Source organism: Aureobasidium pullulans (genome assembly GCF_000721785.1).
Source record: "Aureobasidium pullulans EXF-150 unplaced genomic scaffold scaffold_30, whole genome shotgun sequence".
In the NCBI taxonomy this organism is placed as follows: domain Eukaryota; kingdom Fungi; phylum Ascomycota; class Dothideomycetes; order Dothideales; family Saccotheciaceae; genus Aureobasidium; species Aureobasidium pullulans.
Window position 1 is genome coordinate 170383 of NW_021941050.1, and position 26562 is coordinate 196944.

A 26562-nucleotide genomic window follows, 5' to 3' on the forward strand; every position below is an offset into this window, starting at 1 on the left:
GAGAGGATCGGATGCCGTTTCCGAAAGACTATTCATCTTCGGCCGAATCAACTCCAAGGCCTTGTCCACTCAAGATTATTCGCAGCACGTTAAAGGTGGCTGAAATAGGACTTCAGCTTCATCGCCATGAAAATACCTTTCCCGCTCGTACCGATATGCGACGATGTAGTACTCCTTCCGACGGATCCATGCCGAGTGTTCCTCCTAGCGTGTACTTGGTAGTCAACATTGATACTGCCATCATTCATGAGTTCGATCCTGGTGATAAGGTCCATCATCCCAGTTAAATTCTCCTGGCATTCTGATTCAACTAGTTGTCATCAAAGCGCCAGAATGTCCAACAGCATAGGGCGACGCCTGAAGGCAGTGTGGAAGAGCCTTGGAATTGACTTCGAAGTGGCATGTCTAATGTTCAAGTAAGATGATGGCATGCATTATGGCATGCAGATATGAGCTTGAATTCGGTCTAACAAGTCTCTAGAGGATCTGTCCCGGTTGCCATTTCACTGGCCATCTATCAAAGCACGGCTGTGTCAGAGGTGTACTCGTCTTTGGGATTTCTGGTTTCCATCATCGCAGTTGTCACTGTCAACCTCTTACCACGTGCAGAGTTGATCCAGATGACCTTTACTATATGCGCCTTTACAGCCATCGCCATTTCTTCCATGATGCTCGCTACCTGGTCCGGGCTGCAGGCTCGTTTTCATACTGACCCGCAAGGACTGCATTCGTACAACTCTTCGCAGAGCAGACTGGATAATACATGACATTATTTTGACATATATATACATAAATCGGTCAAATAGCTATACATATGTACGTCCTATACATTGAAATAAACCTCTATGTACGTACACATATAATACACGATTTAACTAGCAAAAAAGGCCTTTTAGAGTGCTCGTTGTCGCCATTGAATTTCTAAAGCAGGGTAAACCCCTTAGTAACTTCGGCGTCAAAATTAAGCCTCTAGGTTAAGCGAACTGCTTAAAGGCGAGCTCTACGCTCGCTCGACATTGCGTAGAGCTTTACTAGGAGCAACGCGCAAATTTTATACGAACGCGACACGAAGCCGGCTAATCGGAGTAATAGATCTTATCTCCAAGATAAGATCTAGCTAATTAGAGCCTTAGAATTTGTCGCACTTAGCAACTAATGCCTAAGCGTCGCTAGCTACTTGTTATTGCGCGCGCATTAATTCCTAAAGCAAATCTACATTAACCTAACTACTAACATTAACAAATTTGCGGAATTTCTAACATTAATCCTCGCTTACATCTATAATCTTCTACTACTTAGATACGTATAAAAGCTATTTCCTATTATATATAACGCATTATTTCCTCTCTTTTCCGCTATTTATACCCTTATATTAACTAATATGTTAATAGGTACCCTCTCTTATATCGTAGTCCGTAAAACTTTGCCTATAGTTAGCGAACTTAGCTCTATTAACTACTTACTCTACGAGAAGGACCCTTAGTTATAAGGACTCTCTCTTCTTATAGTAGCTATAGAGTCTTAAGAGACTCGAGCCTCGTAGGACTTATAAGACCTAAATAATCTAATGCCTTCTTAAGCTCTATAATCCTTCCTTACTAAGCGCCCTACTAATTAACCTACTCCTACCGAGCCTCCTTATATACGTAGAAGACTCTTACCTCCCTTATTACCTTTACCTTTACCTCTTACTTAGGTTATTACTCCTCTATAGAGCACCGTATCGGACTCGACTAATACTAAGTTATAACCTAAGACCGTATATCGTAGAATTCCTAAGAAGAAGAAGTCTCGAGGTAACACTAATGTCCTTTAGAGCTATAGAAGAGTAAGGAAACTATAAGAAGTAGAGCGTAACGATAAGGGCTAGAGGTACTAGTATTACGGTATAGGTGCAAGATGTCCTAGTAACTATAGGTTAGAGAACTATACTAATATTAGGTCCTACCTTATTAATAAGTATAGCATCCGCCTTACTAGTATACTAACCCCTACTTAAGCTAATATCCTTACTTACTTTAGGGATAAAGTAGTCCCTCTTACTCCTCGAACTATTAGAGATGTTAATAAGGTCCTTATTAATAAGCGTCTAATTGCTTACATTACTAGATCTAATCTATCCTTTAGAACTACGTTAGATCTACGCCTTAGAGCCCTTATCGATACGTTCATTCCTAGCGGTTTAGAACTACTTATTAAGTCGCATTATACTGTCGTAAGGCATATTAAAAAACAGTATATCTTCTATTAAGAGTAGCTTAAGGAGTTGCTTATAACATCTCGCTCTTTAATCTACCTTACCTACGATAGATAGACATTAAATTATAGTTACCTTAAGCTCCTCGCTATTACTACTCGATTTGTTAGATAAGACGGCACCTTAAATAAGGCCCTTCTTAAACTCGCTAAATTGCTAGAGGGCTATACTAGCACTAAGACTGCTCCTTAGATGCTTAAAACTATTAAGACTTATAGTATTGTAGGCAACCTTAGCTATATAACTATAGATAACGCTACTGCTAACGATACTATAATATCTAAATTATCTAAATTGTTAGAGCGGGAAGGCTACTTTTAGGACGCAGTTTAATACCGAACTCGCTATTTTAGACATTAAGTTAACCTTATTTCGTAAGCCTTCTTCTCGACTAGCTTATAAGAGGCTATTACTACTACTATAGCTGCTACTAAGGAGGGTAAGGATATAACTAGAGTCCTCGCTAACTAGAGTAGTACTAGTTAGTCGTCTTCCTAAGCAATTACCTTTATACGCGCCTTCTTCGACTAGGTAAAATCGTTACGCTAGCGTATACGTGATTTTATTACTATAACTAGCCTATTACCTGTCGTTAATAACACTACTCGATAGCATAGCTAGCTCGCTATAATCTAGCGCGCGCTTGCTATAAGAGAAACTATTACTAAATAGTAGAAGGAAAACGACGATTTAAGCGGTTACTTCCTTACCTTTAACTATTAGAAGCTACTCTAACATACCGTTACCTTCCTCTTACTATTACTACGCATTATAAAGGACTATAAAGGCAATTAGGCTACTCTCGATTAAGTTAATGTACGCCTCTTTAATTACTATACAAATGCTAATATCTATAGGTTATAATTAACTTTAACTTCCTTTACGAGCATTACAATAAATGGCAGAATAGAGCTACTTCCGATCCTATACTCCTTATAGCTATTACCTCGAGCCGATACGCCTTTAAGAAGTAGCACTTTATAACCGATAACATACCTACCTACGCTACTGCCTTCCTCCTCTACCTAACCCTCCGTAAGACCTATTTTAAGAGATATTAGCTAGTCGAGTAGTAGAGAGACTCCCTTAAGAAGGTTAGGGCACTCTAGAGAATAAGCTATAACGGTTAAGCTAGCCTAGCTATATAAGAGGAGGTTATAATAGAGATAGATAATGTCGACATCTAGAGGGTAACACTCTATCGAACTATTAGTACGTATTAGAGACGAGCTCGAGCACTTTATTAAAGGACCTGCCGTGCTAGTTACCTCGCTAATTTACTAGTAGCTTAAGGGCTAGTAGTAGTAGCTCTATCTAAACCTCTCTCGCATAGCCATTAACGTCCTCTTAATTAATCTAATGTCTACTAAGTCCGAGAGGGTGTTTAGTAGTTATCGACAAACTATGTCGTAGGATAGAGCTCACCTCTTAGTAGCTAGTCTACGCGATATCGAGTGTCTTAAGCAGTAGTAGAAGACTCTAGATTTCGACATCGTAGACCTACCTATTATAGAGGACGACGACAGCGAGGTGCTACTAGAAGGGACTAACATTGACACGGATGTATAACATTTCTAACATATATGACATGTAAGCCTAGAGCTCTAATATAACATGAAACGACCTTGGATTTATGCTAATATCATGTATCATCTAGTCTGTCGCAGAGTGGTTAGTAGTGCTCGTGTTATTTGATCATGACCAGACTTCTGATATTCTCACTAGCGATAACCGGTGTCTGGCTGTTCTTTAACATCATGTTGTCCAACAGTATCTAGGCACGATACCCAGCCCTTCTTATCCCCACGATTCTGTACAACATCTTCGTCATCGTCCAGCTCACTTCTTGTTCCCGCTTCGAGACCTGGGCGCAATGCTGGGATCTGATCTACCTCACGACAAAATGCTATTACACCGGAATTGCCATCTCCTTCGTGTCAGGCATCATCATCTATCCTGTCTCTTGCCGAACAGAAATGTTCAAGGTACAAAAGAAGTACCTTCATGGAGTACGTGATGTGCTTGAAGAGACTAGATCATATCTCGCCAATCTGCAAAAGGCTCCGACCTTTTTCCCTGTTCTGACACATGGTGTGAAGCTTGACGAGCCAGAAAAGATGCAAGCGGTCCGAGATGGTACAGCGATGATACAGAAAATGGCGGAAGTAAAGGCGGCTTATACGAAGATGCGCCACGAACTCGCCATGGCGAAAAGGGAGATTGCATGGGGGAAACAAAGAGCAAGGGACTTTACTGCCATCAGTGATCTATGTCGCAAAGTTCTCATGCCCCTGTAAGCTCAGCTGCAATTCTCATGATGTATGATGAATATACTGACCTTCTGGTAGGGGTGGCATCGCCCATATGCCCGAGATATTGAAACATATTGGTAGCGATGGAGGATGGAAACCTATGTTCGGAATCGACAACCCAGTCAGCAGCGGATCTAGTGCCACCACGCGCTCCTCAAAGCATGATCAAGATGATTCCGAGGCGGTATGGCGACGATCCATCGATGCTCTAATCGAGCCGGTCAACTCCATGGTTGAGGCTATCCGCAACGGCATCGAACACACCACCATACAACTCGAGCTCGTAACTAAATCCCCAAAGGCCGATGATAAGGCTAAAATCGACACCGAAGCTGAGGGCGGAAAAGTCAGACCCAGCGACGCAAATTTTTCTAAACATCTGGAAGAGATGCTGAATGAGTTCTCGGCCGGAAGAATTGAAGCTCTGAATGCGTGGGCCAACAGTAAAGGTCTCTCACCGGACCAAATGGAGGAACTGCAGTCTTGTGCTTCTCGCGACTTTGGTCAAGATCCGGATTCAGCGCGCGTACCCATCGATCGCCAGCAGCTGTTTCTGATCCTGTACATTCAACACATGGTACGAACTACTCATCTTAGATGAAGACTGCAAATTGACATTCCACATAGCTTTACACCACCGGAATAGCAGTGCTTGAGCTTAGTAAATTTTCCGACCGCCTCGTTGCTGAAGGTGTCATGTCGCGCAATCGTCTCATTGTGCCGTCGTTTTCGAGAGTGAGACGCTGGACTCTGTCTATCTGGGATACAGCGGATCAAGCGCTTGCTGATGACGACCGGCCAAGCTCAAGAGAAGAGAAAGACATGCTATACGGAACTTCCGGCCGGTCTACTGATGACATTGATCATCTTCCACCCACCAATGCATTTGAAAGGTTTGGAGTCAAAATCAGACGCTTCCAACAATTCTTGAAAGGACCCGAGTTGGGTTTTGGCTTCAGATCAGGCTGGTAAGTCAACTCATCTTTCTTTCTTTCTTTGTTTCGACTCACGTTTTTGCTTACTGGCTATTGTTTACAGTGCAACAATGTCCTGCGCTATCCTTGCATATCTCCATCAGACTCAATTCATCTTCACGCATTACCGACTTATCTGGCCAGTCATCATTGCTGCCATTGGAGCCAACATGTCGGCAGGACAATCTGGAGTTTCTTACATGCTTCGTATTCTTGGCTCATTCGCGGCATTGATAATATGTTACCTCGTGTGGTACATTCCGAACGGCCATGTTGCGTGAGTTGACTCCCCACTCAAGGAACATTTGATTCCTGTCCACTAACGTATTGCCAGTGGTGTCATTGTGTTCATGTGGTTCTTCTCGTTCCTCCAGATGTACTTCTTGATCAAGTGGCCCAAGTACTTTATTGGCTGGCTAGTCATCTTGATCACAGAAGTGTTGTCCATTGGCTACGAATTGCAAGTCGCAAAGATTGGTGTAGCGGCCGCGACTTCTACGGGCGTCTACTTCTATCCCGCGTTTGATGTTGCAGCCATGCGCGTAGCTTGTGTGCTCTGGGGAACTGTTGTGTCGATCTTCTGGACATATCTGCCTTACCCGATCACAGCCCGAGGGTTCTTGCGTAGAGATGTGGCAAGGATTATGCACTTGCTTGCGAACTATCACGCTGTGGTGCATGTTACCATCAAGACCAGATTGCGAGGCGCGGAGGGCGATTCGAACGACAAGGCAAGTCGAGGTCATGTTCTGTCCAACACACGGAGAGCCATGTTCAACAAAATTATGGTACTCACAGCGACCGCAAAGCACAACGTCTACCTTCAGAAGTACGAGCCCAGTCTCGGTGGTCGCTTCCCCATAGCAATGTTCGAGGACATCCTGTCCCAGCTTACTGTGTAAGTCAATATAGTCCCATATCATGATATCGTCTGTGTTACTCACACTTCCACCACGCAGACTCCTGGATTACATGTCACTACTTTCCTATTCCACCGAAGTATGGTCCATCGATGGCCCCACAAACCACTACTTCCATCACTCTCAACGTAGCCGTCGCTGGCTACAAGATCTTGCCGAGCTGATCCTACCAATCGAGCCCACCGAGCAGAGGGTGACTCTGGTCCTATCACAGCTTTCTTCTGCCTTGGACACTGGTAGACCACTTCCCGCAAAGACACAATCAATGGAGCCTTTTTTGCTGTCACAGAAGCTCAAGGAGTTGGACCCGGATATCTTGCACATGAGGCATATGCTGGAACTAGGCTATTCCACTTATGCTGTGACGGAGATTATTTCCAGTATGATTACGCATAAGTTGGATCATTTGGTTAAGAGTGTTGAAAATTTAGTAGGTGTTGTTGATTTTAGTCGGCATGGGTTGTTCGAGGGAGTTAAGCAGGCTTGATTAAAACAACAACAAGACCAGGATAATGTATAGTATACAAAGTACTCAAAGACGAATGACTTTATTTCGACCAACATCATCTACAGAACACCCACCACAGTCTCTCCAATGATTAAACGCTTCTACGTCACGATGCCTCTTGTTCAGATTCGGCTACATCCGAAAGGTCTCTTTGCGAAGCCTCTTCGTGCGACTTCGACACTCCTCTGACTACTCCCTCTGAGGCTCCGGGATTACCATTCACTACGCGCTTACGAGAGGACTCTGTGTTCGAATTACACGGGCGCCGCTATCTTTTGTCCTTTTCATAGCTTAATTCCTCCCGAAGCATCGACCTCCAGCCGCTTCTTCCGGAGAATCTGGATTACCCACCACCCTCGACCTCTATCACGATGATCATGCCGGATCATATGGAAATTGACACCACCATTCCTCAACCGGAACCCTTAATCGACGCCACGGAAGAAATGACCATCGAAGACCGTGCGAAAAAACATCTTCTCCTCGTAGACGACAATGTCATAAACCTCAAGCTTCTGTCGACGTTCATCAAGAAATCAAACCTACCCGCCAAAACAGCCGTGAATGGCGCAAAATATAAAGCCATATCTGCGACTTCTGCATTTACTACCATTCTCATTCACATCTCGATGCCGAAGATGAATGGGTTTAAATTAACCCGTGCGATTCGTGAACTCGAGGTGGAGAATGGTTTACTGCGGGCCAAAATCATCGCTTTGACGGCGTTGAGCTCTAAAGAAGTAACGACAATTGAATCATGATTTAATGAAACGCATGCGAACAGGTTGACGGGGTTGGTCAAATGTCACAGATAGTATGACGTGATCTACTGGAGTGATCTTCTAGGACCCAAAACATCTCTTTCTAGCAACGACAGCGGGAGATATGATATTCATTCTGAGATTTTTGCGCGTTGCCGGGAACCTTGTACATATCTTAATGCTCACAGAAACTATATGTATCTTCTTCATAGATCTTATTAACATCTGTCACGAAAGCTCGGCGCTTATCTATTAATTCATCCCTAACTTTCTTCGCTTCCTCTAGACTAATGGGGAAACCTCCTACTTCGGTCATGACTTGATGGCGCAGCTCTAGGGGAAGTTCGCCTAGCTTACCTTTAAGTCCATCTACCGCTTTAGCCTACCATTCTCGTTGTTGAGGAGGTACATTTGCTGTGCTAATGATGCGCTAGAAAGGATCAGCGAGGAAAAGAGCGAGGATTTTGCGATAGCCGGGTTTCGTAGGGTCCACCAGCTTAAAAGGCTGCACTTAATGTTGTATAACGTTGGGAAATGCGAGAAGACGCCCTTTGGTAGCTACTTGACCGATCTTCTAGGTACCTGGACCATCTCTTGTAACGTCGAAGAGATAGCAAACGCCGTCGTTGTCATCTTGTTCAAAGTCGCGTTCCACAAGACCATCCGTTGCGACTTTTGTGCGAAAGGCAAGGTGAGAGTCGGTAATGTTCTCGTTGTTGTAATAGTATCGTGATGTCGCGCAGATGTGCTCGTGCAATCTGCCTTCGATGTGCCAGCTGCCGCCGGAGTATTCGGGATGTTCGGGGGTAAGGTGAATGTTGACCATCTTGACGATGACTTGGATGCTGGTTTTGCTGAAGCGCTCGCGAAGATTTAAAGGCTCTACTCCTCACTCTCCATTCCCAGAGGATAGATCGTAGTCACGAGCATCGGGCTTGACGAGCACACGATGGTCTTTGTACTAGAGACATTAATTAGAAATCAGAATGATGAGAAGTTTGTATGCTCAAAATCGCGATGGACAGGAGGAAACATTCAATTCTACTCCGTGAGCAGCTTATGGAAGGTTGCGTTGTCTACGGATGGTAGGCAGGAAACAAGCTGCTTTGACCAGCGCGACACACCGGTCGCGAGATTGCTCCACGAGATAAACAGTGTTTCTCAGCTCCTGAGAACAGTCACAGTGCCCCTGAAAAAGAATTGACCCATTTCGGCTTGATAGGCTTTATTAACCGATTCGCAGTCTCGGTGGCTTTGAGCTTCCTCGTTCTGAGTTTCAATGCCGGCAGAAGCCTCCCGACAGAGGTGTGCACCGAAGACGTGTCTGGAGCATTCATCCAAGACTGGTATCTTCTCAATGTCTTTCTAGGTCCTCCATGATCTCCAGTGCCTTCGAGGCCTCGCTGCGAGCCAGCTCATGAACTCTTGGATCATGGATTCTCTCTGTGATCTCCTTGAAGGACGCTTTCCAATTCCTCCAGTTTTCCAGATTGAACAACCACTTTGAGACCTGGCTTTGTTCCGATTCTCCTCTGCCTTTTCCAGTCACATGTCCATTTTTTGGTTCCGCTCCTTCATCGCGTTCATCTCGTTCGACTTCCACACTTTCCTCCAGTCTTTCACCACGACAACAGGCTCGCCACACCCACTCCCCATGACCCTCATGAACAAACCATTGAGCCGCCGCAAGCACCTGCCCAGCCAAAACCCCAGACCACGCCAGCGTCCCCTTGACCGGCATCCCATACCGCGGCAACAACCTCTGCAACGCACTTTTCCACCCCAGATCCTCCACTCCCATGACCGTCAACCTCGCCATAAAGAATGAAAGATTCCTCCACCTCTGCTGCTCCTTACTCCCACATTTCTCCACCCCCGTCCATGGAACCCCCACATCTGCCAATCGCTCACATCCGATTGAAAACGACAGTGAGCTGCGACTTCCCCAAAGAGGAATAGAATCTCTCAAATCTCCACCATTTACCTCTGCATTTCTCAATCCACCATTTTTATCGAGCGAGTGATTCGGGATGATGATATCCCCCCTTGTTTCCACTTTCGCAAAACTTTCAATCAAAGCGAATATTTTCTCGTGCACTACACTGCATGGTGGAAATGAAGACGCACAACTCGCTAGCAATATGGCTATCAATGTTGTATTTGTGGTGTAGGGTCGGTCTTCGTCATTCGCATCGATGGTTCTTTTGTTTCTCCAGGATAGGTTTGCTAGTTCATCTGTGATTTTCTGGGCTGCAGCGAGAGGGCTGAGGTTGTTTTTCGCGCATGCGAGTACAAGGTTTGCGAAGAGGTCGATTTCTTCTGGTTCGGCGGTATAGTAGGCGTCTTCTTGGAATGTGTAGGGGAGATTGTGATCCATGATTATTGGATACTGAATGGTGTGTCAAAGGTTGTGGTGGTTAGCAGGATGGAAGATGCAAAGAGGAAAGGGTAGAGATATAGCTAGGTTTTTTTTATTTTGACTTGACTGTTTTAGACTTGCGATCTCACCTGGACGAACTCAGTTTCAGGCAGACGTTGCGGTGTCTCCTAAAGGATGTTGTGACGTAATTGGATCTTGATTGGGTGTTTATACGAGGTGATGTTTTCTCGAAGAAATGTCCAGAACAGAGTTTGTAGAAAGGCTACCTGTATTTATAAATCGTCGACACGGAAAGACAGATCCTGATGCATCGCACAGAGTTCATGCCAGATCATGCCTCGTAGCAATGCTCCTTGCCATTTCGGTCATTGGGATTCGCTCAAGACTTGCGCAAAGTTGTGGTCCACAGGAATTGTTGTATGAATACATCTCTTACAAAGCCATTGATGTTGTCGTCGCTTCATATCACGTTAGCCCGCCTGAACCTATCAAGACACATCTCATTAAACACCCCTTTCTTCTCCTTCTCTTCCACCGCCTCCAAAATCGGACAACTATCCTTCTCCCCCAACAGATTAATGCCCGGCGAGCAAAAATCGCCATGGCAATAACAAATATCATCACCAAAATAATGTATTTCCTCCGGCTTGAGCAGCAAAGTCGCCGCAAACGATCGTATAGAAGCATCTCCCCAGCGCTCGGAATAAAACCCTCCCAGTTTGTCCAGGTGTTCCATCATATGTCTATGATCATCCTGGCGCAGGAAATCCAAATCTGCGAGTTCGAAATTGTTCCAGAAGTGGCAGAGGTTCCACTCGTCGCCGTTAATGTCGCGGTAGGGCGCTAGACGCAATAACCAGCGGATTGGGAATGGGGCCCATGAGGGATTGATAAGGGCGGTCCAGTAGCGAGATGAGGAGATGTGGAGGTCGTCTTTGTAGTCGCTGACGGCTCTGTAGAGGCTGCGGACTGTGGAGCCGACTTCTTGAAGCGCGATGGCGTAGGCGTAGCGTTTTTTGTTGTGGGACATGTAGACGAAAGGGTCGAATGTTATGGGGCAGGCGAAGGAGATGCCAGGTTCGATGCGCCAGTACCATTTGTATTGTTGCATTGCGGGATGGTCATAAAACTTCCTGGATGATCGTTAGTGGAGGCTTCTTGTAGTTGAGCGAACATGACTGACATGGAGTAGAAGCGACACATGTGGTGATAGCTCTCTTGTCCAGCATGAATTATGCCCTTGTCTCCCTGCTCTTTGATGCTCGCTTTTGCGACATCTTGGTCCAGGTGGTCGGGGAAACCCCACATGTCCGCAGAAATGATGTCGAAGATAGCCTGGCCACTGACAACGCCCGACACGTTTTGCATAAAGGCATCAGTCCATGGTTCGTTGTTGAGAAATACGACCGGATAATGATATCGGTTGTTGAACTGCGACTCGAAGGACTTCAATGCGTCCACGGCTTCCTCGAGATCCTCATTCCGCGCAAGCATAAGCACAGTTGCATTTTGCCGACTTGTTGTTGAATTGTGATGCAGTAAATGTTCCGGTGCATGGCAATCCGGTCGTGGTGCTTTGTTGACCTCGATCCGGAAGTTCTCGGTCGACAAGCGGGATAAATGAAACCATATCTCAAGAGCAAAGACGATGCCTATGGCCAGGACATATCTCTTGAAGGTGCCGTTCACTGAGAACGACGGCAGCCTCATGTTGATGCATGTTTCAAAGAATGGCGAGTGGGGAAACGTGAAAGAAGAATGGAAGGAATGTCTCGATGTTTAGGTAAAGTCAATCATCAAAGACCCCTTGGACGGGCCAGTACGGCGCAGCTGCCTTTCCCCGGAGGATTCGCACGTGGTTCGTTGTATCGCAAACAACAAATCTACTTTGGGCACGAAGGATTCGCAAATCGCCGTAAAATCAGCCAATGGTTATAAATACTTATAGAGCGTAAGATCCAGACTTCCATCTTGCATCTCTTGTTGATTGACGAGACTGTAGTCGTTGGAGATGGCATGGCCACCCGTGTTCTTCTGATCTCGACCTCATCGCCATCGTTGTTAAAGGCAGCAGTCATGTTGGACACTCTCGCAGATCAGGAAATGCAGTCTCGTCAGGCCAAGATAGTCGACAGCTGGAAGGTCGATGCGCGAGGGCTTGGAAGGGCTTGGTGAAATCAGGTTGCCTGCGGGGAAGCGGCACATCTCTTGGCTGAGTCTTGACCTTCCCGAACTGGAACATCTCAGATCGATAAGATTGATGTTTCATGATCTTGCAACATTCGAACAAATAGGCTCTCACGACAACAGATCTGTGAGCATGCATGACACAAGCTATGAGAGTTCTTCCTCTTCAGACTCGGCTTCCAATATCGCGTACTATGTGGCCTTGGAATACATCGGTACTCGAGTAATGAGCGCCTGCCTGACTCGATCCACTGACTCAAGCCAGCACAACGCCAATTGCACGTAATCGATAACAGAGCTCGACAAAATTCGGAAACAGGATTTTGATCTTTCCCCTCGATGACACACGGCGGATTGGCATGCAGCTCTAGCTCTGCCCAACATCCACTGTGTAATATTGGTGTCGACCAATATCTGATCTTGTAACTTTTTCCCGAAGACCAGGCGTCGATGACTTGCTGTAAGGAGTCCCAGATTGATGTCCTCGTGACAAAGACATAATCTGCGGTCAACCAATTTCTCGGTAAACAAGACGATTGGTGAGTGGTATGGCCACATTGAGACGTTCCACAGACACGTACGGAGCCCCGTCCGAGCAATTAGCGTTGGCTTATGATCTCACGAACGGCTTCCCTTGGTTGAGGCGGGTGGAGTGGCAGAGATTTCGAGACTGATATTCGAGTCGAGACCCACATCCTCACATAATGTCCATGTCGACTGTCTTCCCTGGACTTGTGCAGAGGACTGTGACAATTGTCACTGTTTCAACTCTCATCCTTGACTGATCTCCCCGGCGGGCACCAGAACATGACCATGTTGACACGATATCTTCCAAAGCGCGACCTGGCTAAGCGTGCTATCATCACTTTCTTCGCTGTGTTGATGTTGATTTTAGTCTGGTCGTCTTTGTCTTTTCCTCAGAAGCCATCGTCTATTGATAAAGGCACAACCTCAGACACTTCGAAGCACCCAACCCCGGACGCGGCCAAAGACCCGGACTGGATCAATCCACAGCTACAACTACACCCTGTATCATGTGTAGGACCACGAGGCAAGCGGTTGAACGAAAGCACGGATGACCAGCTGAAATCATCATTCCATGATTTTGCTTCATATCCTGAGCCCATCACGGGCTCGTTCGAGGCGCTGGTTTTGAACCGATCCTGGACAACAGCCGAGGAGAGATATGGTCCATACGGGCTCGGACAAGATAAGGAAGGCTACCGTTTCAGCCATGTGAGCTGGAAGGATGTCAAATGGGGCACACTACAAGACCAATGTGCTCAGGAGAATTCGCATCGACTTCCGAATCAAGCTAAACTCTCCGAAATGCGCCGATTTGTGTACCGGGAACCATCAAAACCGGAAGTGCTTACGGAGCCGAAGAAGAACAAATCAACAAAGGATGGAGAAAACAAGGCCAAAGTGGACGGTGTTCGACCTTCTGACAAGGAGTATGGGAAACAAGCCATTGTTCTCAGAGCATGGTCTACTTATCCATACACTGAAGACGACATGCAAAACCTTCGGAGCATCGTGACGGAGGCCGCTCTTGCTACTAGCGGCAAATACAATGTCTTTCTTCTCGTCGATGTCAAGGATCTGGACGCTCATATCCATTATGATGATTCTAATTATACATCTATACTCGAGCAGGTGGTCCCTGCAGAGTTCCGAGACATGGCTGTTCTATTCGATACGACCTTGCTCGAAAGCTGGTATCCAGATGTCATAGACCATACACCATTCTGGCAGATGATGCAGCCCTTTCAACTTTTCGCCCAGCTTTATCCCGAATATGATCATTACTGGCAGCTTGAGATGGATGTTCGTGTCACTCAGCACGTTGGTGAGATCTTGGACTCATTCGACAAGTTCGGCGAGAGCCAACCGAGGAAGCAATCACACGAACGCGCGAGCTGGGCATATATGCCTCAATTCCATGGCACCTACTCCGAATTTACACAGAAGGTCAATGCGGCGATGCCTGATGGCACGGGTACTTGGGGCCCGATTCAGATCGGCGAAGAAATCTTGCCTATCGGTCCACAGCCCCCATCACCTCAGCCCAACAACACGGAGGTCAACTGGCAGTGGGGTGCAGGAGAGCCTGCCGACCTTTTACTCTTCAACACGTTGATGGACGTACGACGACTCGAGGATTGGCCGTTTAGATACTGGCATTATGGTTTCACAAAAAATGAGGATCTTCCTTACTGGCATTCACCGCCAGCGCAGGGCCGCGCAAGTTGGAATCTACTCAATGCGATTCACCACGCGCAATCTCAGCAAGACTTACGCATAGCATCGGAGACAACGCTGCCATCTTTCGCACTTTGGCATGGTCTCAAGCTGGTCGGACTACCGTTACCTATCTTCCAGGACCCGGAACGAGACAGAGAGGAATTGAATTTTGTGCTCAATGGTGGCGACATCGACCAATTCTCGGATGGCTTTGCAAATGGACCAGTGAATACTAGAGGAGCGTCATTAGGGTTTTTCGTCCGAGGAAGGAGCTTCGACTGGGTCAGTCCCATGCCTGACCGTATGATGGCTTACTGGAAAGGAGAAAAACAGCCAGATTCGGATATGCCACATGTTCTGCTGAAGAAGGATGGCAAAATCTATGCTCCGGCCATGTTCATTCATCCGAGAAAGACAAACGCATACAGGTCCGATTGAGCAAATGCGGTAGTCCTATACACGCTCGTGCTTCATTCCTTGGACTCGACGCTTCGTGACCGTGAAATCTTTTTTCGGCGCCGAATGCTCCAAGCTTAGAACTAACTACCTTGATCACTCTCTACTCTCGCCAAATCCGCCACTGCTATCTATTTCAACTTCGCGCACGTCGCATCCTGATTTTCTATCCTCAGCGTCTTTCGCCTTCTTCTTCTTCAATTCGGTGATCATGCACGGAACCAAAATGTGCTTGTTGGAGCAATGGGCGATGGCCACCATGGCCTGGAGACCTTTCCAATTCCTCGCTCTCCCACCTGACATCCGCATCATGGTCTACGAGCACCTCACAGAAATCCTTCCGATCCTCAGAACCTGCCATCAAACCCGAGATGAACATACGCACGCCATGCTACCAAAACTACACCTTCGCTTACACTGTGGCATCAGCGGCGACGCGGAAAAGAAACCATGGCACATCTCCATATCTCGAGGTCGGAAATCATCAAGTCGTATCGAGGAAAAGAACTTGATGTTTTGGGGGGACTTCAGATCTTCACACTTGGCTGCTTCGATGGACATGTTTGATTGTATCACCATTCGCACCGCTTGGGCCAAGTCTGGTTCGGCGACGATATACTCGATGACGACAAGGTCGCGCGACGGCGGACTTGTCTAGGAAAATTGTACAAAGGGGAAACTGTTGTTGAAATGGAGCAAGGACTGGGTACGGAATTACATGTATTGGAAAGGGAAGAACGGGTAATCAGGGACCAGAGTGAATTGGAAGTCAAACGCGCTGAAGTGTTGGACAAACTGGCAAAGATGTTTTGCGAGATGATCAACCTTGAGGATGTCAGGGGTGACAAATGCCTTGAGGTGTGGTTGGAAAAGATACATGAAACCTTTCCAAAGCACAGTGCCCGAGCTGGATGCTTGGATCGATTCCACGGTCTTGCTTTGGATAATTTTGGGATTTGCGTGCTGAGATGAAAGCTTGCAGGAAAATAAGAGAGAAGTATGGGATTGCAGAAGTGCTGATCTAGTCGCTACTCCTGCTGCATGTGAGCATCTACTCCCGTTCTCTGTACGAGTGTGTCGAATACCACAAAGAAAGACACAACGTAGACCAAAATCAATGCTTGCTCTAGATCGTTGCAACCGTCATTGCCCCAGACCAAATCTCCCATCTCGCAAGAAAGCAATACAGTAACGAACCATATCTCACACCATCCCCGAGACACAAAAGACCAAAAAAACACGACTCCCCATACCCAAACCAATCTCCCCGGCTAGATTCCCTAAAGCTGTTACTCACTCTTCCATCACCGACCCCCACTCCACCTAACCCCCAGTCAAACCTTCTTCTCCCTCTTCCCCTTCACCTCCTTGATACCCTCCAACACTCTATCCTGTCTATCCGCATTTCTAGCCCAATCTATAAGGTAGAGTCTAGCGGGCTTACCGCCACCGGAAGCACAGGCACGCGTGTATGCGGCATTATAGACTTGATCTCGGAAGCATGGATGCGGCGGGCTTGAGATTCGAAGTTGGCGAGTTGGGCTGAGGTAGATGAGGAGGTGCAGGGGGTGGATGATGTGGAAGTGGTTCTTGAGTCGTTGGAGATGTGGTAGGGGGAGTTGGGTGGAAGAGCTTTGGGAAGAGGAGATAGAGTAGGGGGATTTATTGTCGGAGTTTTGGAGAAGCTGCAAAAGGCGCTGGATGAAGGAGTAGACGACATGGAAAGGGGTTCTGGAGTTATTGGAAGATGTGTTGAAGGAGCGGTTGTAGGAGTTGTTGGAGTAGTTGTCATCATCGGACGAAGTGGGTTTGTTCGAGCTCTTTTTGAAGGAAGAGGGGGAATTATCCCTGGAGAATGAGTGGTTGCCGCTACGAGAGGAAGACATGATGGATAGGAGGCTGATCTCGTCAGTATTGCCGGCCAAGGGGGTATCCTGTCTTCTCGACTTCATGCCCCTCAAATTTATATGCCACCGCCTTCTCGCATTGTTCGAGCCATCTCTTCGACTTTGCTCCATCGTTAGCACATCTTAGAAGATTGAGCTGTTCTCGGTGTGATTCAAGTCATCCATTCATAAATCTAATATACAAGACTCAGACCTCCAGGGCCTATCCTTCATCATCCATCATAACCCCATCCCTTACTCAGCGGCATACCTCTCAAAATCACTCTCCTTCTGCTTAGTATGCTTATCACTCCTATCATGACCCTTGTCCGCCGGGTTGTTGGCTCCAAAATGCAAATTCTTGCTCTCCACTTGAGCAGGAAGCTGGTCGCCTGTCGCCGTCATGACTTCGCCGGTCGCGCCGATATCTTTGCTGGACTTGGGCATATCGGTCGCGTTGTCGGTTGCACCGGCCAGGTTTGTGGCGGTGCGGTTGTTGGTGGATGCTTGTTCGGGGTTGGGGACTGAAGGGAGGGTCTCGTAGGCGCCGGCGTCGTTGGGGATGGAGGTGCCGGTGACGGCCATGTCGGAGAGGTTACCTCCTTGGTGGGGGTCGGTGGGCATGATGTGTGGTGGTGTTCGAAGTGTATGGATTGAACAAGAAGTTGTGACGTTGCTTGATGTGTTTGCAACAAAGATTGATGTGTGGTGCGTGAGCTCGAGAGATATGTTGTATTGGAGGAATAAAGGTTCAGCAAGACAGCAGATTGTGACTTCCGTTTTGTTGTTCTGTGAAAAAATATGTTATGACGTTGTCATGATATCAACACCTTGGTGGGCGGATCTGTGGAGTGAGAGGTGGAGCAGCTTTCATCATTGTCCGCTCGGAGCTTTTCTCTTGTCATCGAGGAACGACACTTCGACTCGACGCTCTTCCTTCTCATTCGTCCACATATCATAGTCCTGCGATTTGAATCTAGAAACACAAGATAGCTTGCTAGACGACTTCAATGGTTGTTTCCCGCTTTCGACCATCGATTTGACCAGGGTGACCCCGACAAAGCCTTGAATATTCATTTCGAAGAAGCAGTGATAGCGAGCACCAATGCGAACAGATACAAGATATGAATGAATTTCGTATGCTGACCTTGATGCATGAGTACTTCGAAAATCCTCTCCCGTCTTCCGTGGTTTTGTCAAGGCAATATCAAGCCCAGATGGCCGGTCAACGTTACCTGCCCAAATCTGCGTTTGGATCTGGGATTCGGCGCCGTAGGGACCTACAGGCGGTTGTCATTCATGGCTACATGGCTTGATGAAGCGGTTTTCGAGACCAGAGTCAAGTAGGAACAACTCTTGTTAATAGCTAAACGTACTCCGATTTGATCTCAACCCCATCAAAAGCTTTTCTTACGTACATTACAATCGAGGCATGACTGCGTCTATAGCTCGATGATTTCTCCCTCTTCAACTTCACTTTCATTCTCACTCTCGCCAAGCTCAGGAGAACCCTCCTCTTGGCTGTTGATCAATGGTGATGTCGAAGTCTATTCTTCTTCCTCTTCAACCTCACTTTCACTCTGATCCTGCTCGGAAAAGTCTTCTTCTTGGATGGCCATCAGCGGTGATCCAGATATTTCTGCTCCCATATCACCACCCGTCTCTTCATCAGAGATGTGCTCGCTCTCATGCTCATGCTGGTTCTCATGCTCATCTTCATATTCCTCCTCCTCCTCCTCCTCCTCCTCCTCCTCCTCCTCGATATACACGAGTGGCACGTCCACATAGCCCCAAGACATGAAGACTCTCTGTGAATAGAAACTGCAGCCGAAATCTTCAACTCTGAAGCTCGGAAGACCCTGAGCGATGGCAGCAGCAACACCACGGTGGAAATATTCGAGGACCTTGGCGCCGCCCTCGATGTCGGTCAAACCAAACATGATGTCTAGGAGTTGCTGAGGTGTGACTTTGGTGTATGGCGGGGTCGCAGAGGGCGAGGCCGGGAGCTGGTCGGGGAGCTGGTCGATGAGCTGGTTGATGCGCGGGTCTTGCTCCGGAGATTCAGAGGAGTCGGAGGACGTGTTCGACCGAGATGTGGGGGATGGCGATACAGAGTCTGCCATAAATTCGGTAGTGGGGGGAGCGATGTCGTGCTTCTTCTGGTCTTCCTCCTCTTTCTCTTCATCGGTTTGTTCTTCCTCGATCTGCTCAAGCTGTTGTTCCTCTTCCTCCTCTTGCTCAAAGTCTCCCTTCCAATGGACAATGCCCAACCTCTTCTTCAACAGACTTCTCAATGCCCTCTCCAGACCCTCAGGAACGATACACACATTCATGATTTCCTCAAACTCTTCGGCGAATGCCAAGATCTGTCCGGCCTTTGTTTGTGTCAGTGGGATGTCCGCTTATTGATGTAGGGATATCAAACATGGTCAAGCGCGAGTTTGTCCGCCTCAGTCTCGATGAAGCTGTCGGCGCTGGCCGATCTGGTGCGCATCTTGTGGGTGTGGTGGCGCGGGGCCAGAATAGGTGTCAGCGGGTTGATTTGTTGCGCGGATGTTGAGATCGCAGATTAACAAGAGAATAACAAGTGCGGCTTTGGCGTAGTCGACAAAAGATTATCGCTCAAGCGCACACGTGTTGAGGCCGACGCCCGATGAGTTGATGTCAAATAAAGTGAAAGCCTTGTTCCGGCTTGTTGTTCTCCCTGGACACTGTAAGAACATCCACTGTTTATGCTGTGAGTTGCTGCGCGTCAGCGTGTTACCAATCACGGCTGCCGACTTGGAGATGCCCTGTGATTCAAATTATATGTCTTTCACTTCTTCCTCACCTACGTTGCCTAATTGCGCGATGGAAATGTGAAGTAGCAACACCTTGTAACACCTTCAACTGCCTTCTCTCTCTTCAATCTCCTTCTTTTGAATTTATCTTCCTACCTTACCAAATTACCTTAGGCTGCCTGTCGACTTTCACAACACTTTATCCTTATCTTCTTTCAACTCTCACCTTATATCCTTGGCTATAACAACCTTCCTGAGATCTTGACCATCCCCTCTGCTATGCCGCCCATACAAGGCTGGTTCAGATCTAAGAAACCTCTGAGTACCACACAACGTCTCAAGTACTACGAAGACATCTACGGCGAGAGAAACCCCGACGAAGATGTCCAAGGCGTGCACATCTTAGCCGACGAGAGTGACACCGACCCTGAGATCTTAGGAGGTAAAGGCAAACGCCGCGCTCGCAACAAGAAAAAGCCCCAAGCTCGCAACAAATCCAGAAACGACGGCAGAAATAAAACCATGGAGACTGCCGGAACTGAAGAGATGATGCCTCTGAAGAAACTCGATAGAAGTAAGGGTAAGAACTCGTCGGTATTGGTGTCATGATAAGCCATGTTCACTGACAGACCGATAGTCGTCGTTTCAATCGACGACGACAGTGATGTGGACGAACTGTTTGTCGCCGACATTCGAAGATACGGTACGCTTGTCGGCTGTCTGAAATCGATCAATAGCTTACAACAAGCAGCCCAGACTCTTGTCGACGAGAGTGACGGAGATGACGACGTGGTTTCAGCAGAGCCCCAGGATCAAGATCAGATTGACGAGACATTCCTCGAAGAGATCAGAAGATACGGTAGCGTCAATCAGAAAGCGAGTTGGCCTGTCGGCAGTTGCTAATGTTGTATAGCCCAGTCTCCTGAGAATACCGTAGAGGAGGAGCACAACGAGGTTCAGGTGTCTGATGAATCAGCCGTCATCACGACCACCGAGTTGGCTGTTGAACTGCCCATCACTTCATCGACAGAGATCCTTGACGAGTCAGCTGTCGTGCAGACTATTGACGAAAGTGAGGTCTTTGAGGAAGCTGGTTCCGCTACGATAACCGAGCAAACCAAGAAGCGGGTCAGGTTCCAGAGGGTGTTGAGAGCACATAGCTGGGACTCCAGTCAGGGGTCAGACTACGTCTACTCCGACGGCGAAAGAGAAAACGACAAGCGCAACGTTACACGAATCTCTGACAAGGCTGTCGAGCACAACAAAGGCCAGAGCAATATGCTCGAAAACGACGACTTCCCCATTGACGACTCCGAGGAGCACGAACTCATGAGACACCAGGTCCAGGATCAGAACGAGACTTGTATCGAAGAGCTTGGTAGAACAGGCTCGGGATCATCTGATGATCTGACTGAAAACCGGACCAGCTCACAGCTCATCGACCTCATCTCACCTGTCAGATCTGAGGAGTCAGAAGACGAGATATTGTTTCTGGAAAGTCGCCTTTTCTCGAGATCCGCCATGAACCAGATGTCGGATGAACATGACCCATTTGTGTCGCCCAAGTCTGACGCAAATGCGGACCGTAAGAGGCACAAGCGTTTCGGCATGTTTGCTTCCCAGCCAGTCACAGCCTACAATGAGCCCATCCTTGACTTGACTGAGGAGGAGCCAGCACAGAAGCAGAGATTGAGAAGCATTATGAAGAAGAGGCGTAGAGAGCAGGACCACACAGACACTCCGACTAAGGCGAAGAGGAACAAGTACAACTTGCGTCCACGCACTGAGACGGCAACCTTGAGCGATGAAGCTAGCAGTCGAGGAGTCCAGGCCAGGCGACCAAGAAGCACAATTTCTCAGGAGTTCGAAAACGAGCTGAAAGATGGCTTGAATTCTCATCGCCGTCAAACAAGGTCTATGTCGGCAAAGAAGAATGAGTTCGACAACGAGCTGAAAGATGCCTTGAATTCTCATCGCCGTTCAACAAGATCCATGTCGGCAAAGAAGAATGAGAAGCTGATACCTCGTCACAAGGCAGCCAGGAAGTCTGCTTCGGCAGCAATGGGTCTGACAATCAAGGATGATGCTGCCAGAAAGCGACAGACGGTGCAAGTAGTGATTCCAGAGACCGACATTGACAGATCTGCCTATCGTTATGTTGCACCCGATGAGCAAGAGGATTGGCCTAAGGATCAGTCACTGGTCGGGCTGCGCAATCAGTCAAGGTTTGAGAAGCGCGATGAGAGATCGGCCATGGCAGGAAAGGCCCGAAAGCATTTGGTCGCAGGCAAGGAGATTCAGATCATGGACTTGGACTCTGAGCATGAAGACGAAAGTGGTTCAAGACGTGGACAATTGATGCTGGAGATGGTACTGGTTGACTGAAGCTAAGGAGGAGGTTGGTGCATCGCGATGGAAGCACCAAGATTAGATTTGGGAACGAGGCGATTGGACGCATGCAGGGAAACGCGTCCGAATCTGGGCGAAGTTGCAACGATCACCAGATACCAAGACTTCGGAGGAATGGCCTTTTTGCATGCATTTACATACAACAGATGCTTTTCTTGCTCACCAATTCAATATCAACGTATTCGAATTGACTGCCAAAGCACATGGCGACAACATGGACGATATGCAGCAATGTATTTTAGGACATGACCGGTGAGAGACGAAACAAGAGGCGCGAAAGAAGCACGCCTCCAAGCTTCACATCGTCTTGGCTGTACCATGGATTCGGTCAATCCCGTCATAGCCAAGACGGCCGTTGGTAAGATGAAGGGGAATCAAGGCAGGAGAAAGAGCGTGGCAGGTCGGCGATAATTGCAGACAAAATTGTCGTCGTCGGCCCTTGGCTGAGCGCCCCTTGCCTTCCTGACCTTTTTGCTACTCATCCACAGGACGTTTTGTTGTCGCCGGACAAGATCACACCTCCGGCCCGCTACAAAGCATGAACTCTCAATCGGAACGCCGGTTCGAAGACCGCTTCGAACATCAGCAAAACGAACCCTCCGACTCGGACCGCCAACATGCGAACACCAACTGGGGCACAGGCGGCAACGCGCCTCACACATCAGCGACTGGCCCTGCCGGCGATGCCATTCAACATGCTCTCGGACGCCATCAAGACCCTACTTTCCGTCCCGACCACACCGTAGACCCTCACAGCACACAGCGACCCGTTTCGCGAACAAGAGAAGATGGCGCTACCGGAGTTGGCGAAGGCCCTCAGATTCTTAGCACCTCCAATCATGTCGAGACTCTGTGCGGACCTCTGCTCAATTACAGATACATGAGCGGCCAAAAGACGGACAACCCCACATGGCATGGCAGTGTTTTGATTGTTACCACCCCTGGACAAAGACAGCCTCAGCTTGTCATCCGCAGCGCAGGCGCTATTCAATTCTCCAGAGAGATTGACGGTGTCAAGTTGTACGAGGACCCCAAGAGCGCTTTCTGGCGCTTCGACATTGAGGTGCCATTCCTGGCTCAGGAGTCCAAGTGGGAGTACGGAATCCCCGGCGCAAAATATGTCGATTCCAAGAAGACCGTCGCTCCTGGTCCTAAGTCATTCTACATCCCCTCCAAGACCAACTCCATGAGAATCATGTTCCACTCGTGCAATGGCTTCTCCGTCGGTACCGACACTGACGCCTGGTCTGGATGCGCCCTCTGGAACGATGTTCTGCGTATGCACGAGCAGAAGCCTTTCCATGTCATGATTGGTGGTGGTGATCAGATCTACAACGACGGTGTCAGAGTTGACGGTCCTCTCAGACCTTGGACTGACATTGGTTCGCCTCACAAGAGAAGACATTTCCCCTTCAACGAAGAGCTCCGCGCAAAGTGTGACGAATACTACTTCAACAACTACATCCGCTGGTACGGAACCGAGCCTTTCTCCTTCGCCAACGGTCAGATTCCTCAGCTTAACATCTGGGACGACCACGACATTATTGATGGTTTCGGCAGTTATACTGATCACTTCATGAGATGTGCTGTTTTCAGAGGTATTGGTGGTGTAGCTCACAAGTACTACTTGCTCTTCCAGCACCATCTTGCCCCACCGAAGAGTACCTTCACCACAGATGCTCCTCAGACTGTCCACGCCAATGAGCACGGCACTGCTGCCCCTGATGCAGTCCAGCTGAACGATGCCTTCGTCAAGACTGGTGATGAGCATGAGCCATCATACATCATCGGCTCCAAGCCCGGACCTTATGTTGAAGAGCGCAGCAGATCCATGTACTGTCAGCTCGGTGCCCGTATCGCCTTTGTCGGTATTGATGCCAGAACTGAGCGTACCAGACATCAGATCAATTATCCCGAGACCTATGATCAAATCTTCCACCGCACCTCAGCTGAGCTCCAGGCCAATCCTGCCATCAAGCACTTGATTTTGCTCTTGGGTGTGCCGATTGCCTACCCTCGCCTGCAGTGGTTGGAGAACATTCTTCAGTCTCCTCTGGTCGGCCCCATCCGTTTCCTTAACAAGAGATTCGGTGTGGCTGGTGGCCTCTTCAATCAGTTCGACGGGCAAGTCGATTTGCTTGATGATTTGGATGACCACTACACGGCTCATCAGCACAAGTCTGAGCGTAGAGAGCTGATTCAGCGTCTGCAAGATCTGGCCAAGAGACACGGTGTTCGTGTTTCCATCCTAGGTGGTGATGTCCATCTCGCAGCCATGGGCCGCTTTTACAGCAACCCTAAGCTCAACATTCCTGTTGAGAAGGATTGGCGTTACATGCCCAACATCATCTCATCTGCCATCACCAACAAGCCCCCTCCGTCAGCAGTCGCCAACCTCCTCGCCAGTCGCAACAAGATTCACCATCTTGATCACGACACTGACGAGACACTGCTGAACCTTTTTGACAAAGATCCCGGCCACGGACGCGAAGATGTCAAGAACAAGACGAAGGACAAGAACCACTGCACTATGCCTAGTCGCAACTACGCCATCATCGCTGAGTCGCACAACGGCACCGCTTCTTCCGCCTTTGCCGCAGTTGACGGCGCAACGAACGGCTTGACCAATGGTCACAACAACGGACACACCAATGGAGACTCTACCGTCGCAGCTATCTCGGCCCCCGCCACCTCATTCCCAGCTGGAGGCAACCCTCGTGATGCCCTTCATGCAGGTGAGCAAAAGGCTGGTACTACTCACCCTGCCGCTGAGGGCTTGCAATTCACTGGTCTTGGTGGCCCTGATGGCCTCGATGTCTGCATCAAGGTTGAGATCTCGCCAAGTGATCGCGAAGGCCACACTCAAGGCTATGGCTTCTCCATTCCTGGTCTTGATGCTGGTGCATACAAGGGCCAAGGCACTTCTTGGTAGACAATTCTTCTAAGCATGAAAAAGAAAGAGGAGGATGTTCAGCATTTGCATGTCTCGACTTTTCGATTTCACTTTTTCTTTTTTACCTGGGTAATATCTCGACGAGGATGAACGTCGAGAGATATGTTTGGATGACGAGGTTATAATAATTTCTGGATACCCCTTTTATGAGCATTAATATCACTGTTTGTACTTTCATCAGGTCTCTTCTCATGACCAAGTTCGAACCGAGAGAAGGAGCGATCATGCCCTTGGCGTTGCAGACTATGAACTCAGAACTCCACTGCGACCAGCACATACGACTGCTCCTCACGCCATCCATGCAAACCTTCGACGAATTACAGATATGGGCGCTAACACTCGGGCCTGTGTGCGCTTGCGTTGGTCAATCTATGCATGGAGGCACATTTTCAAGAGTCAACACTTCAAAGTTCACGCGCTCAACTTGAGAGCGGGGTCAAGCATGCAATGAGTATTTGAACTCGCGTGCCCCCTCTGACATTCTGTGTACCTTCATCATCATCTGTCTTCATTCCATCCATACCAAAACTATCAACACGAGTTCAAATTAAGATGCTGGCCCCACAACATCAAGCCAAGGTCGAACGTATCGAGGCAATCCTTCATTACAAGACTCGAAAGCCCGAGAAAGCGTACATCTGGGAAGCTCTGCAAGTGGCTGGATCTGGCCACAACATGATTGGTGGACGCAACGTCCCCGTCGGAAACAAAAGGCTTGCTCTGCCAGGTGATGCTGTGATGCCTGTCCCCATGATCGAGCATTGGTACAATCAAGGCGGTGCCCTCGGTTTGTGCTTCTCATCCCATTACGGTCCATTGTACTAACCTTCTGTAGTCGACTGGGATAGAGTGAGGCAACACCACTTGTCAGATGGCAACCTGGCCAGAGTCGCAATCGCCACCGGTCTCACTGCCGAGATCAATTGCAACCCCCGCCAGATCGTCCAGCCGTCTGTGAGAATGGCCGCGAATCTTCTGGAAGCCCTCATCGGTGCCGTCTGGCTCGACTCTGATGGAGACATGGAAGCCATCAAGACAGTCATGTTCGCTCTCGGCTTTGGCGATGTCGTCGACCCAGCCGACCCTGAGCCCCAAAACCAGGCCTGACTGTCGACATGCCAATCCCACATCTGCCCACACGCGTCGGACGCGGACGAGATCGACCAAGAGGTGCCACACATGAGGAATCTTGGATTGGATTGCGCGCAAGGCTCCGGTTATCAAGCGCGGCGTTGAACTCACATCGACGTCGAAGCACTAACATGGAACTCACTCTGCGCTAGACACTGCTTTTGAGCCTTTACGCAATCCAATCCAGGAAGCCTGATGCATGGCACATCTCGGCCTTTCTTATGACCTTAATTTCAACGATACTTTTATGGCCAGTGTGCTTTTTCGATTTTTTTCGTGTTTTTCTGTTCTCTCTTCCTGCTTGAGATTCAACACTTGGCATCGTTTTTGGCCTCTGAACTTATCAACTAGGCTTCTTACGTCTCTCCTTTGTCTCTTGGAAGTTGCAATGCTTGCTTGACGTT

The 26562-nt window shown here is 48.2% G+C and overlaps 10 protein-coding genes across 10 annotated transcripts; 5 read left to right on the plus strand and 5 right to left on the minus strand.

The window, feature by feature from the left end:
• Positions 1-189: 189 nt before the first annotated feature.
• On the plus strand, positions 190-4554 carry M438DRAFT_327649 (uncharacterized protein; the record flags this gene model as incomplete). The annotated part of the gene is made up of 4 exons (XM_029903181.1): positions 190-416; positions 482-730; positions 1745-1796; positions 4036-4554. The coding sequence occupies exons 1-4, from the start codon at positions 247-249 to the stop codon at positions 4552-4554; spliced, it is 990 nt and encodes a 329-aa protein (XP_029755948.1). The 5' UTR covers positions 190-246.
• Positions 4555-4669: 115 nt separating this feature from the next.
• On the plus strand, positions 4670-6950 carry M438DRAFT_283170 (uncharacterized protein; the record flags this gene model as incomplete). The annotated part of the gene is made up of 5 exons (XM_029901365.1): positions 4670-5146; positions 5197-5537; positions 5608-5820; positions 5878-6441; positions 6503-6950. 5 exons carry the CDS (start codon positions 4670-4672, stop codon positions 6948-6950), a joined length of 2043 nt encoding a protein of 680 aa, XP_029755949.1.
• A 2136-nt stretch (positions 6951-9086) lies between these two features.
• Positions 9087-10124, minus strand: M438DRAFT_387487 (uncharacterized protein; the record flags this gene model as incomplete). Its single annotated transcript, XM_029908999.1, has 1 exon — positions 9087-10124. The coding sequence occupies exon 1, from the start codon at positions 10107-10109 to the stop codon at positions 9087-9089; it is 1023 nt and encodes a 340-aa protein (XP_029755950.1). The 5' UTR covers positions 10110-10124.
• A 389-nt stretch (positions 10125-10513) lies between these two features.
• Positions 10514-11823, minus strand: M438DRAFT_305723 (nucleotide-diphospho-sugar transferase; the record flags this gene model as incomplete). The annotated part of the gene is made up of 2 exons (XM_029902237.1): positions 10514-11245; positions 11296-11823. Coding segments are annotated over 2 exons (1201 nt in total), but the record flags the coding sequence as incomplete, so codon positions are not given.
• A 1040-nt stretch (positions 11824-12863) lies between these two features.
• On the plus strand, positions 12864-14981 carry M438DRAFT_400371 (uncharacterized protein; the record flags this gene model as incomplete). The annotated part of the gene is made up of 2 exons (XM_029909467.1): positions 12864-13193; positions 13314-14981. The coding sequence occupies exons 1-2, from the start codon at positions 13107-13109 to the stop codon at positions 14979-14981; spliced, it is 1755 nt and encodes a 584-aa protein (XP_029755952.1). The 5' UTR covers positions 12864-13106.
• Positions 14982-16333: 1352 nt separating this feature from the next.
• On the minus strand, positions 16334-16885 carry M438DRAFT_339541 (uncharacterized protein; the record flags this gene model as incomplete). Its single annotated transcript, XM_029904227.1, has 1 exon — positions 16334-16885. The coding sequence occupies one exon, from the start codon at positions 16883-16885 to the stop codon at positions 16334-16336; it is 552 nt and encodes a 183-aa protein (XP_029755953.1).
• A 162-nt stretch (positions 16886-17047) lies between these two features.
• On the minus strand, positions 17048-17615 carry M438DRAFT_349474 (uncharacterized protein; the record flags this gene model as incomplete). The annotated part of the gene is made up of 1 exon (XM_029906405.1): positions 17048-17615. A coding segment is annotated over exon 1 (365 nt), but the record flags the coding sequence as incomplete, so codon positions are not given.
• Positions 17616-18196: 581 nt separating this feature from the next.
• Positions 18197-19382, minus strand: M438DRAFT_141822 (uncharacterized protein). Its single transcript, XM_029898895.1, has one exon. The coding sequence runs from the start codon at positions 19216-19218 to the stop codon at positions 18433-18435; it is 786 nt and encodes a 261-aa protein (XP_029755955.1). The 5' UTR covers positions 19219-19382; the 3' UTR covers positions 18197-18432.
• A 3095-nt stretch (positions 19383-22477) lies between these two features.
• Positions 22478-25089, plus strand: M438DRAFT_141838 (uncharacterized protein). The gene has a single exon (XM_029898896.1). The coding sequence runs from the start codon at positions 22613-22615 to the stop codon at positions 25004-25006; it is 2394 nt and encodes a 797-aa protein (XP_029755956.1). The 5' UTR covers positions 22478-22612; the 3' UTR covers positions 25007-25089.
• A 365-nt stretch (positions 25090-25454) lies between these two features.
• On the plus strand, positions 25455-26246 carry M438DRAFT_141845 (uncharacterized protein). Its single transcript, XM_029898897.1, has 2 exons — positions 25455-25814; positions 25863-26246. Exons 1-2 carry the CDS (start codon positions 25580-25582, stop codon positions 26132-26134), a joined length of 507 nt encoding a protein of 168 aa, XP_029755957.1. The 5' UTR covers positions 25455-25579; the 3' UTR covers positions 26135-26246.
• The last annotated feature ends 316 nt before the right edge of the window (positions 26247-26562 follow it).